The sequence below is a fragment of the Zonotrichia leucophrys genome, chromosome 25 (assembly GCF_028769735.1).
Source record: "Zonotrichia leucophrys gambelii isolate GWCS_2022_RI chromosome 25, RI_Zleu_2.0, whole genome shotgun sequence".
Lineage (NCBI taxonomy): Eukaryota > Metazoa > Chordata > Aves > Passeriformes > Passerellidae > Zonotrichia > Zonotrichia leucophrys.
This window is the reverse complement of record NC_088194.1, coordinates 3,426,378-3,439,941: the sequence shown is the minus strand read 5'-3', so window position 1 is coordinate 3,439,941 and position 13,564 is coordinate 3,426,378. Positions and strand designations below refer to the sequence as shown.

General features: G+C 59.5%; 1 protein-coding gene across 1 annotated transcript in view; it reads right to left on the bottom strand.

The window, feature by feature from the left end:
• The window catches only part of ZNF687 (zinc finger protein 687), a 17,794-nt gene extending 4,230 nt beyond the window's left edge, over window positions 1–13,564 (bottom strand). Inside the window, exons 1-7 of the mRNA XM_064732487.1 lie at window positions 13,419–13,564; window positions 8,983–11,050; window positions 7,441–7,619; window positions 5,761–5,937; window positions 4,363–4,525; window positions 2,568–2,873; window positions 1,398–1,510 (exon numbers count right to left, since the gene is read on the bottom strand). Of these exons, the coding sequence (XP_064588557.1) occupies window positions 1,398–1,510; window positions 2,568–2,873; window positions 4,363–4,525; window positions 5,761–5,937; window positions 7,441–7,619; window positions 8,983–11,043 (2,999 nt within the window). The 5' untranslated portion in view covers window positions 11,044–11,050; window positions 13,419–13,564. The remainder of the gene's footprint in view (window positions 1–1,397; window positions 1,511–2,567; window positions 2,874–4,362; window positions 4,526–5,760; window positions 5,938–7,440; window positions 7,620–8,982; window positions 11,051–13,418) is intronic.

Sequence of the window (13,564 nt, the reverse complement as noted above, 5' to 3'; positions counted from 1 at the left end):
CTCCCAGAATCCCAGAACCCCAGGAACCCCCCCAGAACCCCGGCAGGGGTAACCCCAGAACCCCCAGAACCCCCTGAACCCCAGCAACCCCGGCAGTACCGGCAGGGGTAACCCCAGAACCCCATGAACCCCAGAACCCCAGCAATCCCGGCAGTACCGGCAGGGGTAACCCCGGAACCCCCTGAACCCCCGGAACCCCAGGAACCCCAGTAACCCCGGCAGTACCGGCAGGGGTAACCCCAGAACCCCAGAACCCCCAGAACCCCAGCAATCCCGGCAGTACCGGCAGGGGTAACCCCGGAACCCCTGAACCCCAGAACCCCAGAACCCCAGCAATCCCGGCAGTACCGGCAGGGGTAACCCCAGAACCCCAGGAATCCCTCAGGAATCACCCTGGAACCCCATGAACCCCAGTAACGGCGGCAGTACCGGCAGGGGTAACCCCAGAACCCCAGGAATCCCTCAGGAATCACCCTGGAACCCCATGAACCCCAGTAACGGCGGCAGTACCGGCAGGGGTAACCCCAGAACCCCAGAACCCCAGGAACCCCCCAGTAATCCCGGCAGTACCGGCAGGGGTAACCCCAGAACCCCAAAACCCCCAATAACCCCGGCAGTACCGGCAGGGGTAACCCCAGAACCCCAGGAACCCCCTGAACCCCAATAACCCCGGCAGTACCGGCAGGGGTAACCCCTGAACCCCCAGCAATCCCGGCAGTACCGGCAGGGGTAACCCCAGAACCCCCTGAACCCCCTGAACCCCCCAGAACCCCAGCAATCCCGGCAGTACCGGCAGGGGTAACCCCGGAACCCCAGAACCCCAGAACCCCCTGAACCCCAGTAATCCCGGCAGTACCGGCAGGGGTAACCCCAGAACCCCAGGAATCCCTCAGGAATCACCCTGGAACCCCAGAACCCCCAGCAATCCCGGCAGTACCGGCAGGGGTAACCCCGGAACCCCAGGAATCCCTCAGGAATCACCCCAGAACCCCAGAACCCCAGGAACCCCGGCAGTACCGGCAGGGGTAACCCCAGAACCCCCCAGCAATCCCGGCAGTACCGGCAGGGGTAACCCCGGAACCCCAGAACCCCTGGAACCCCAGAACCCCCAGCAATCCCGGCAGTACCGGCAGGGGTAACCCCAGAACCCCAGAACCCCTGAACCCCCTGAACCCCAGTAACCGTGGCAGTACCGGCAGGGGTAACCCCAGAACCCCATGAACCCCCAATAGCCCCGGCAGTACCGGCAGGGGTAACCCCAGAACCCCCTGAACCCCAATAACCCCGGCAGTACCGGCAGGGGTAACCCTGGAACCCCCAGAACCCCCAGCAATCCCGGCAGTACCGGCAGGGGTAACCCCAGAACCCCCAGAAGCCCCCAATAACCGTGGCAGTACCGGCAGGGGTAGACGCGCTTGATGCCCTCGTGGTTGACGCGGACGTGGCGCCGCAGGCTCGGCGCCGAGCAGAAGGAGCGCTCGCACAGGTGGCACGGGAACTTCTTCACCGACTGCGGGGGAAACCATCAGGGTCACGGGAAACCGGGGAAAAACCCGGGAGGGATCCCAAAAAAACCCGGGAAAAACCCAGGAGGGATCCCAGGGAAACCCGGGAAAAAACCCAGGAGGGATCCCAAAAAAAAACCCAGGAAAAACCCGGGAGGGATCCCAGGGAAACCCGGGAAAAACCCACTGAGGATCCCAGGGAAACCCAGGAAAAACCCAGGAGGGATCCCAGGGAAACCCAGGAAAAACCCAGGAGGGATCTAAGAAAAACCAGGAAAAATCCAGGAGGGACCCAGAGGGATTTAAAAGCTGGGGTTCCCACTCCAGCTGGAGGTGGGAATTCAATTTTCCCTCCTGGGATTGTTCATCCAGCCAGGAATTGCCCCAAACATTTCATTCCCATTCCCAAATCCCCCATTCCCAGGATCCAGGAGGGATCCAGAAGCATCCAGGTGGATCCAGGGGGAAGTGGGAGGATCCAGGAGGATCCAGGATTCCCCCTCCAGCCAGAAGAATTCAATTTTCCCTCAAATCCCATCTGGGATTGTTCATCCAGCCAGGAATTATTCCAAAAGTCTGATTCCCATTCCCAAATCCTTCCATTCCCAGGATCCAGGAGGATCCAGGAAGCTCCAGGAGCATCCAGGAGGATCCAGGAGCCAGAATTCCCCCTCCAGCCGCTGTAACTCCAATTCCCTCCAATCCCGCCCAGAATGCCCCAATCCCCCGGAATTCCAGGCTGTAACTCCAATTCCCTCCAATCCCGCCCAGAATGCCCCAAACCCCCGGAATTCCAGGCTGTAACTCCAATTCCCTCCAATCCCACCCAGAATGCCCAAACCATCGGAATTCCAGGCTGTAACTCCAATTCCCTCCAATCCCGCCCAGAATGCCCCGAACCCCCGGAATTCCCTCCAATCCCGCCCAGAATGCCCCAAACCCCCGGAATTCCAGGCTGTAACTCCAATTCCCTCCAATCCCGCCCAGAATGCCCCGAACCCCCCGGAATTCCCTCCAATCCCGCCCAGAATGCCCCGAACCCCCGGCGTTCCGGGTCCCCACCTTGCCGTGCTCCCTCTTCATGTGCGCCACGTACTCGTCGCGCTCGGGGAACCAGGCGTGGCACAGCCCGCAGCTCCAGCCGCTGCCCTTGCCCTTGGTGCCGGCCCGGCCCCGCGGGAAGCGCCCCCGCCGCGCCCGCCGCAGCTCGGGCGAGCTCGGCGCCTCCTCCTCCTCCTCCTCCTCCTCCGAGGAGCTCGAGGAGGAGCCCGAGCGCCGCGGCGGCTCCGGCGGCTCCGCCTTGGGCGCCGGCAGCGGCCCCGAGCGCCGCGAGGGCTCGTCCGGGCACGGCTGCGCCTGGTGCGTGTTCTGTGGGGAGAGATGGGGCGTTCAGGGAGCTCTGCAGGCAGGAGATGGGCTAAAAACACCTCTGCAGCATCTCCTGAAAATTCCCTTTGCAGCCATGGCGCTTCTGAAAAATTCCCTTGGCCAGGATTTCCATGGTATTTCTGAAAAATCCCTTGGTAGCCAGGATATTCTCTGAAAAATCCCTTGGCCAGGACTTTTCTCCTAAGGTGTCCCCCATGGTATTTGCTGAAAAATCTCTTTGCCAGGATTTTTCTCCTAAGGCGTCCCCATGGTATTTGCTGAAAAATCTCTTTGCTGGGATTTTTCCCCTAAGGCATCCCCATGGTATTTTCTGAAAAATCCCTTGGCCAGGACTTTTCTCCTAAGGTATCCCCACGGTATTTTATGAAAAATCCCTTTTGCCAGGATTTTTCCCCTAAGGTGTCCCCATGGTATTTGCTGAAAAATCCCTTGGCCAGGATTTTTCCCCTAAGGCGTCCCCATGGTATTTTCTGAAAAATCCATTTTGCCAGGATTTTTCCCCTAAGGCGTACCCATGGTATTTTCTGAAAAATCTCTTTGCTGGGATTTTTCTCCTAAGGTCTCCCCATGGTATTTTCTGAAAAATCCCTTTTGCTGGCATTTTTCTCCTAAGGTGCATTGTATATTTTCTCCTAAGGTGTACCCATGGTATTTTATGAAAATTCCCTTTGGCCAGGATTTTTGTCCTAAGGTAAATTGTCTATTTTCTCCTAAGGTGTAGCCATGGTATTTTCTGAAAAACCCCTTTTGCTGGGATTTTTCTCCAGAGAAGCTGAGAGGCCTCAGAAATTAAATGCACACAATGGTTGCAACAGGTGCATCTGGGATTGGGCTCATGGGGTTGTTTTTAATTAATGGCCAATCACAGACCCTGAGCACTCCTCACTCCCGTCTGCCCCAGTCTGGGGGAAATTTCCCCATTTCTGGCCAGAATTTCCCCAGTTTTGGCCGGAATTTCCCCATTTTTGGCCGGAATTTCCCTGTTTCTGGCCGGAATTTCCCCATTTTTGGCCGGAATTTCCCCGTTTTTGGCCGGGATTTCCCCGTTTTTGGCCGGAATTTCCCCATTTTTGGCCGGAATTTCCCCGTTTTTGGCCGGAATTTCCCCATTTTTGGCCGGAATTTCCCCGTTTTTGGCCGGAATTTCCCCGTTTCTGGCCGGAATTTCCCCGTTTCTGGCCGGAATTTCCCCGTTTTTGGCCGGAATTTCCCCGTTTTTGGCCGGGATTTCCCCGTTTTTGGCTGGAATTTCCCCGTTTTTGGCCGGAATTTCCCCGTTTTTGGCCGGAATTTCCCCGTTTCTGGCCGGAATTTCCCGTTTTTGGCCGGAATTTCCCCGTTTTTGGCTGGAATTTCCCCGTTTCTGGCCGGAATTTCCCCGTTTCTGGCCGGAATTTCCCCATTTCTGGCCGGAATTTCCCCGTTTTCAGCCGGAATTTCCCCGTTTCTGGCCGGGACGGGGCCTGACCTTGAGGTGCTCCAGCATGGTGCGCTTCTGCGCGAAGAGCAGCGGGCACTGCGGGCAGCGGAAGACGCTGACGCGCTGGGGCAGCAGGTGCTGATCAAAGTGCGACGACAGCAGCGGCTTGTGCGTGAACACCGTGTCACACATGGCACACTTGTAAATCATCCTGGGGGAAAACGGGGGAAAATGGGGAAAAAATGGGGAAAAAATGGGGAAAAACGGGGAAAAACGGGGAAAAAACGGGGCGGGAGACACGCCGGGGGGGCGGAGAGGGAGGGGAAAAGGAGGGGAGAGAGAGAAATGAGGGGAGAGAAAGGGAAAAGAAATGAGAAGGAAAAAGGGAAATGAAAAAGAGGGAATAGGAGAAAAAAAATGGAAGGATAAAGGAGGAAAAGGGAAAAAAAAAGGAGGGGAAAGAGAGAAATAAGGGAAGGGAAAAGGAGAGGAAATGAAGGGAAAAGGAGGAGAAGGAAGAAGGGAAAGGAAAAGGAGAGAACAGGAGAGAAAAAATGGAAAGAATAAAGGAGAGGAAAGAAAGAAATAAGGGAAGGGAAAAGGAGGGGAAATGAGAAGGAAAACGGGAAAGGAAAAGGAGGGAATAGGAGAGAAAAAAGGGAAGGATAAAGGGGGAAAAGGGAAGGAAAAATGAGGGGAAAGGAGGGGAGAGAGATAAATGAGGGAAGGGAAAAGGAGGGGAAATGAAAAGGAAAAGGGGAAAATAAAAGGAGGGAATGGGAGACAAAAAAATGAAGGATAATGGAAGGATAATGGAGGGGAAAGAGAGAAATGAGGGAAGGGAAAAGGAGGGAATAGGAAAGAAAAAAGGGAAGGATAAAGGAGGAAAAGGGGAGGAGAAAGGGAGGAAAAAGGAGACGGGAAAGGAGGGGGGAAACAGAGAAAAAACAAGGGAAAAACAGAAAAGGGAGGGGAAAAGGAGGGAAGAAGAGGGGAAAAAAGGATGGAAAAAGGGAGGTGGGAGTTAAATATTCCCAGTTCTCCCAATCCTGGAATGGCTCAGGCAGGAAAAGCCCTCTGGGATCATTCCCAAGGGCCACATTCCCAAATGTCCCAGCCAGCTCCGTTCCCACAGCAAAACATTCCCAAACCTCCCATCCCAACCTCTCATTCCAAAATCTCTCATTCCCAACCTCGCATTCCCACAGCAAAACATTCCCAAACCTCCCATCCCAAGCTCTCGTTCCCCAATCTCCCATCCAAATCTCTCATTCCCAAAGCTCTCGTTCCCAAACCTCCCATCCCAACCTCTCTCATTCCCAAACCTCCCGCCCCAACCTTTCCAGGACGAACCCGAGCGGCTCCCCGGGACCCTGTGCGGATCTGTGGAATTCCAGGGAATTTTGGGGGGTTTTGGGGGGATTTGGGGACCCCGCGAGCACTCACTTGGACTGCTGGTTGCTGAAGCCGGGGTGCTGCGTGTACACGTGGGCGTGGGCGCTGGGCGCCGACTTGAAGGCCATGGGGCAGATGGGGCACTTGTGGAAAACCTCGCAGTGCGAGCTCTGGATGTGCGACTTGATGGAGTTGACGCCCCCGAACACCACGGAGCAGCTGGGACACCTGAGAATGCCAGGGAGAGCGGGGCTGGGAATTGCCAACGGATACTGGGAAACAGAGCGGGACTGGGAAAATTCCCAATGGAGACCGGGACACAGAGCGGGGCTGGGGGAATTGCCAGCGGAGACTGGGACACGGAGCGGGGACTGGGAATTGCCAATGGAGACCGGGAAACAGAGTGGGACTGGGAAAATTCCCAGTGAAAACCGGGACACAGAGCGGGACTGGGAAAATTCCCATTGGGAACCGGGACACAGAGCGGGGCTGGGGGAATTGCCAGCGGAGACCGGGACACAGAGCGGGACTGGGAAAATTCCCAGTGGGAACTGGGACACAGAGCGGGGCTGGGGGAATTGCCAATGGGAACCGGGACACAGAGCGGGGCTGGGAATTGCCAATGGGAACCGGGACACAGAGCGGGACTGGGAGAATTCCCAATGGAGACCGGGACACAGAGCGGGACTGGGAATTGCCAACGGAGACCGGGAAACAGAGCGGGACTGGGAAAATTCCCAACGGAGACCGGGACACAGAGCGGGACTGGCAATTGCAACTGGAACCAGGATCCCAAACCGGTTCTGGGAGAATTCCCAATGGAGACTGGGATCCAAAGAGGTTCTGGGAAAATTCCCAATGGAAACCGGGATCCAAATGGTTCTGGGAATTCCCAACTGGAACCAGGATCCCAAAAAAGATCTGGGAGAATTCCCAACGGAGACTGGGATCCAAAGCTCTTCTGGGAAAATTCTCAATGGAAACCAGGATCCAGAGCAGTTCTGGAAAAATTCCCAGTGAAAACTGGGATCCAAATGGTTCTGGGAATTGCAACTGGAACCAGGATCCCAAACCAGCTCAGGGAAAATTCCCAATGGAGACTGGGATCCAGAGTGGTTCTGGGAATCCCAACTGGAACCAGGATCCCAAACCAGTTCAGGGAAAATTCCCAGTGAAAACTGGGATCCAAAGCAGTTCTGGGCATTCCCAATGGACACCGGGATCCAAACCAGTTCAGGGAAAATTCCAACTGGAACCAGGATCCCAAACCAGTTCAGGGAAAATTCCCAATGGAGACTGGGATCCAAATGGTTCTGGGAATCCCAACTGGAACCAGGATCCCAAACCGGTTCTGGCAAAATTCCCAGTGAAAACTGGGATCCAAATGATTCTGGGAATTCCAAACTGGAACCAGGATCCCAAACCAGTTCAGGGAAAATTCCCAGTGGAAACTGGGATCCAAATGGTTCTGGGAATTCCAAACTGGAACCAGGATCCCAAAGCAGTTCAGGGACAATTCCAACTGGAACCAGGACCCCAAACAAGGATTCCCGGCACTCCCGGCTCCCCGGCTCCGTACCTGTAGCCCACCCTGCGGGAGAGCTCCCTGAGCTGGGACTCCAGGCTGTCCAGCAGGAAATTCCCCCGCATTCCATGGGCAAACCCCATTTCTGCACCTCCCCAGTGGCCCCCGTGGAATTCCCGGCACTCCCGGGTTCCCCGGCTCCGTACCTGTAGCCCACCCTGCGCGAGAAGTGCAGGCACGACTCCTTGAGGTGCGACTCGAAGTTGGCCAGCAGGAAGTTGCCCCCGCACTCGGGGCACACGTGGGGCGGGCGGCTGCGGTGCATGCGCTGGTGCGCGCTGAAGCTGCAGCGGTTGGCCAGGATCATGGGGCACGCCGAGCACACCTGGAAAATGGGATAATCTATGGAATTCTGGGAATCACACCCGGGATCATGGGGCACGCCGAGCACACCTGGAAAAACATTGGGATAATCTATGGAATTCTGGGAATCACACCGGGATCATGGGGCACGCCGAGCACACCTGGAAAAATGGGATAATTATGGAATTCTGGGAATTCCACCCAGGATCATGGGGCACGCCGAGCACACCTGGAAAACACCGGGATAATCATGGAATTCTGGGAATCACACCCGGGATCATGGGGCACGCCGAGCACACCTGGAAAATGGGATAATTATGGAATTCTGGGAATCACACCCGGGATCATGGGGCACGCCGAGCACACCTGGAAAACACCGGGATAATCATGGAATCCTGGGAATTACACCCGGGATCATGGGGCACGCCAAGCACACCTGGAAAACACCGGGATAACCTATGGAATCCTGGGAATTACACCGGGATCATGGGGCACGCCGAGCACACCTGGAAAACACCGGGATAATCATGGAATTCTGGGAATTACACCGGGATCATGGGGCACGCCGAGCACACCTGGAAAACACCGGGATAATCATGGAATTCTGGGAATTACACTGGGATCATGGGGCACGCCGAGCACACCTGGAAAATGGGATAATTATGGAATTCTGGAAATTACACCGGGATCATGGGGCACGCCGAGCACACCTGGAAAAACATTGGGATAATTATGGAATTCTGGGAATCACACCCGGGATCATGGGGCACGCCGAGCACACCTGGAAAACACCGGGATAATCATGGAATCCTGGGAATTACACCCGGGATCACGGGGCACGCCGAGCACACCTGGAAAAATGGGATAATCTATGGAATTCTGGGAATTACACCCGGGATCATGGGGCACGCCGAGCACACCTGGAAAATGGGATAATCATGGAATCCTGGGAATTACACCCAGGATCATGGGGCACGCCGAGCACACCTGGAAAACACCGGGATAATGATGGAATTCTGGGAATTCCTCCCAGGATCATGGGGCACGCCGAGCACACCTGGAAAAATGGGAATTCCACCTGGGATCACCCTTGGAACCCTCAGAATTCCACCTGGGATCACCCTCAGAACTCAGAGAATTCCAGCTCTCGGGGGGCCAGGGTCCCAACCAGCCTGGGGAGAATTCCTGCAGGGATCAGGACCCGAAAGAGTTCTGGGAAGATTCCAGCATGGATCGAGATGGATGGGAGGGGATGAACGGATCCATGGATCCAGGGCTGGATGTTCTCACTGCTCTCCCACCATCTCCAGGCACCTCCTGGTGCCCTCCCAGCACTCTGAACCCCTCCCAGCGCCTCCTCCCATCGCTGCCGCCCCTGCCCTCACCGTGCTGCTGCTGCTGCCGCTGCTGCCGCTGCCGCCGCCCGTCCCGGCCTGCTGGAAGTGCGCGGCCAGCCCGGCCTTGTCCTTGCACTGCTCCTTGCACTCGAGGCAGCGGAAGCAGCTGTAGCTGCCGGGCTCGGAGCCCAGCGGCAGCACGGGCAGCAGCTCCGGCCCCGCGCCGCCCTCGGGCGCCGCCCTGGCGGCGGGCAGCGCCAGCGGCGCCAGCGCCGTCACGTCGGGCTGCCCGATCATCTGCTCCAGGGCGATGGGGCGCATCACCAGGTGCGAGCACTGCATCACCAGCCCCTTGTCCTTGTGCTCGCGCGCGTGCAGCAGCAGGCTGCACTTGTTGAAGAACACCAGGCGCTTGGTGCAGTGGTTGCAGGTGACCTCGATGCGCATGCTGCGCCGGTCGTAGTGCCGCGCCAGGCTCTTCTCCAGCGCGAAGGCGTCGCCGCACTCGAGGCAGCGGAAGCCCGCGGGCGGCAGCGCCAGGCTGGCCTCGGCCGGCGGGCTCAGGTTGGGCTTGTAGGTGGGCAGCAGGTTCTTGCTGTTGAGGATCTTGTTGAAGGCCTCCACCAGGCTGGACTGGCTGCGCGAGATGACGGTGCCGGCCACGTTGGCCTTGGCGCCGCCGCCGGCCCTGGCGCCGCCGTTGGCGCGGGCGTCGCCCTTGGGCAGGGGCTGCGGCACCAGGCTCAGGATGTTCTTGGCCACGGACTTGCCGGCCTTGGCGGGCAGCACCACGGATTTCTGCTGCGCCACGCTGGCGGCGATGAGCATGGCGCTGCTGGCGCTCTGGATGGCGGCCACGGGCAGCACGGTGCCCTTCAGCTTGGTGCCGTTGCCCAGCTGCACGCTGACGACTTTGGGCCCCTCCGCGCTCCTCAGGGGGCTCGAGAGCTCCGACCTCTCCTTGGCCGCCTCCGCGGGGCCGCCGGCGGGACCCTCCGGGGGCTCCTGGGAGCTCTGCTCGCCGGGCGCTTTGCCCGAGGGCGGCTCCGAGTCCGAGGACACCCTGGTGACCGTCCTGGTGATGCTGCCGCAGGAGGTTTTGATGGTTTTGATGCGCACCTTGAGCGGCCGCGAGGAGCTGGACGACGGCGAGTTGGTGCTTTCCTCCTCCTCCTCCTCCTCCTCCTCGTCCTCGGCGCTGGACACGCTCGGGGGGCTCCCCACGCCCTTCCCCAGCGCCTCGTGCTCCTCCTTCAGGGAGAGCGGCTTGGGCGAGGGCGGCGCGGGCACTCCCGGGGACGGGAACGGCTCCCGGGGGCTCCCGGGCGAGCGCTTGAGCTCAGCCCCGGGGCCGGGGCCGCCGTCCAGCGCCGCCGGCTCCGCTCCCGGCCACGGCGCCGCGGGCGAGCCCCCGGCCGGGTACCGGACGGTGACGGACTTGAGGTGATCCAGCGCCAGCCCCTTGGGGCTGCAGCCGCGGCCCGGAGCCTCCTCCGGGTCCGACTCCTCCTTCTTGATGCAGGGGACAGGGTGGGCTCCATCCCCGGCCCGGAAGGGCGCCGGGAAGGGCGGCTGCAGCCCCTCGGGGCCGTCCCCCAGCGGCTCCTTGCAGCCGGCACCGGGGGCCGCGGCCGCCGCCTTGTCCTTGGCCTTGCCGTCGCGGGCGCGGTCGATGAGGTTGGCGCCGTCCTGGCCGGGCTCGGGGCCGAAGGGCGAGAAGAGCTCCAGCCCCTTGGCCGCCTTCTCCTTGGCCCAGCAGTCGCCGTTCGGGGCGGGCTCGGCGGGCCGGGCGCCCTCGGCGCCGAAGCCGTTCTGCAGCAGCCGCGGCGCCAGCCCGTGCCCGTGCCCGTGCCCGTGGCCGTGGCCGTCCTTGGGCTCGGCCTGCTCGGGGCACACGGTGTTCTTGACGATGACGCTGACGGCCGAGATGTCGGCGTGCGGCAGCGCGGGCTCGGCCGCGGCGGCACCGGGGCCCGGCTCCCCCGGCAGCGCCTTCCCGGGCGCCTCGGGCTCCTCCTGGTGCGACTGGATCGCCTCGTTGGCGTCGATGTCCGGGATGTCGAAGGCGGCCAGCAGGTCGTCGAAATCCGGCGTCTTCATGTCCCCCATGGCTGGGCTGGGGGGAACGGGGTGAGGGCACCATGACTTTGGGGGGAATTTGGGAATTCCCAGCTTTCCATCCCCACAGGCCCCAGGGAATCCTGGTGTCCCGCAGCCTTTTCCACTCCCATTCCTCTTCCACCCCAAACACCTGCTCTCCGTTCCAAAAACTCCCCCTTTCATCCCAAAAATCCCCTTTTATCCCAAAAATTCCCTCCTTTCATCCCCAAAATCCCCTTCCCATCCCAAAAACTCCCCCTTCCCAGATTCCCTCTGGATCTGAGGTGGGAAATCAGGGATCCAACCCCAATCCCAGCCCCAGATTCCCTCTGGGTCTGAGGCTCCAGGAAAGGCCCAGCAGGTGGGATTCCATTCATTTCCCTCTGGAATGTGCCTTGGGAGAAGCTTTTTCCTGCCCAAATCCCCTTTTTCCTGCCCTTTCATCCCGGGGAAAGCCTCCCCAGGCAGGGAACGGCTCCTTTGGAAAAGCTGGGAATTGTTTTCCAGGGGGGAATCGCTCCCTTTGTCCTTCCCCATTCACACCCAAACCCCTGGGAATGTCTGGGGTGATCCCCGATTTCCCCACCCCAATCCCAATCCCAGATTCCTTTTGGGAATGGCCTGGGCAGTCCCGGGGGAGCTGTTTGGGGTCAGGTTTGGGAATTCAGGCTCGGGAAAGGAGGCGGGGACAGCCACGAACAGGGAGGGATCGTCCCGAAATTCCACCTGCGGCAAATCCCGGCTCCCACACTGATCCCGAACTCCCCATCCCGATCCCAAACTCCCCACACTGATCCCAAACTCCCCATCCCGATCCCAAACTCCCCATCCCGATCCCAAACTCCCCATCCCGATCCCAAACTCCCCACACTGATCCCAAACTCCCCATCCCGATCCCAAACTCCCCATCCCGATCCCGAACTCCCCATCCCGATCCCGAACTCCCCACACTGATCCCAAACTCCCCATCCCGATCCCAAACTCCTCATCCCGATCCCAAACTCCCCATCCCGATCCCGAACTCCCCATCCCGATCCCGAACTCCCCATCCCGATCCCAAACTCCCCATCCCGATCCCGAACTCCCCATCCCGATCCCAAACTCCCCATCCCGATCCCAAACTCCCCATCCCGATCCCAAACTCCCCACACTGATCCCAAACTCCCCATCCCGATCCCGAACTCCCCATCCCGATCCTAAATCCTAATCCCAAACTCCCTGTCTGTCCTGATCCCAAATTCCCCATCAGAATCCTAAATCCCCATCCCAACCCCAGATCCCCAATTCCAACTCCCCCATCCCGATCCCAAACTCCCGATCCCAAATTCCCCATCCCGATCCCAAATTCTCCATCACAATCCCAAATTCCCCGTCCCAAACTCCCAATCCCAAATTCCCCGCCCCCATCCCGGCGCAGCTGCCCCGTCCCGAGGGATCCGTGCGGGATTAAATTCCCGGGATTTGGAGGGGATTAATTCCCGACCATCTGCCGGCCCCGAGCCCGGCCCGAGCCCGGCATCCCGAAAATCCCACAGGGGCCGGGACGGCGCGGGATTCCCCGTTTTATTGGGATTCCCCGTTTTATTGGGATTCCCGATTTTCCCCGGATTCCCACAAGGGCTGCGGGGCTCTGGGCTGGGATTCCGTGGGATTTTGGGCTTTTCCCAAATATCCGGGATCCCAAGGCCCCCATCCCCATCCCAAGCTTGCAATTCCAAATTCCCCATCCTCATCCCAAACTCCCCATCCCAAATTCCCCACCCTAAATTCCTCACACTGATCCCAAACTCCCCATCCCAAACTCACAATTCCCATCCCAAACTCTCCACCCTAAAGTCCTCACACTGATCCCGAACTCCCCATCTCAAACTCCCCATTCCCACCCCAAACTCCCCATCCCAAACTCCCCACCCCAACCTCCTCACACCGACCCCAAACTCCCCGAAATTCCGCGACCGAGGGGATGCCTGTGACCCCTGGCAATCCCAGGATCTGGGATGGGGAAGGACTGACCGTGACCCCCCAGAATTCCAGGATGGGGGGGATGATCCTGATCCCCACAAATCCCGGGATTTTTTACGTGGGAAGACGCGACCCTGATCCCTCCAAATCGCGGTTTTTGGGATGTGAATGGCTGACCGTGACCCCCCAAATCCCGGGATTTTTCTGTCGCAGGGAGTGACCGTGACCCTCCAGAATCCAGCAATGGGGGGGGTGACCGTGACCCCTCAAATCCCGGGAATTTCCGAGGGAAGAGGCGACGCTGCCCCCTCCGAACCCCGGGATTCGGGGCCGGGCCCCTCAGGCCGCGCTTCCCGCCCAGGCCGCGCCCCCCCCCAGGCCCTGACCCCCTCAGGCCGCTCCCGCCCCTCCGGCCGCGCTACCTGGAGCTGCGCGCGGGGGCGCTCCCCGCGGCCGCTGCCGGTCCCGATCCCGGTTGCCGATCCCGGTTCCCGTTCCCAATTCCCGATCCCGGTTCCGATCCCGGTCCCGCTCGGGCCCCTCAGCGGCGCCGCTTCCCCTCCGCCAC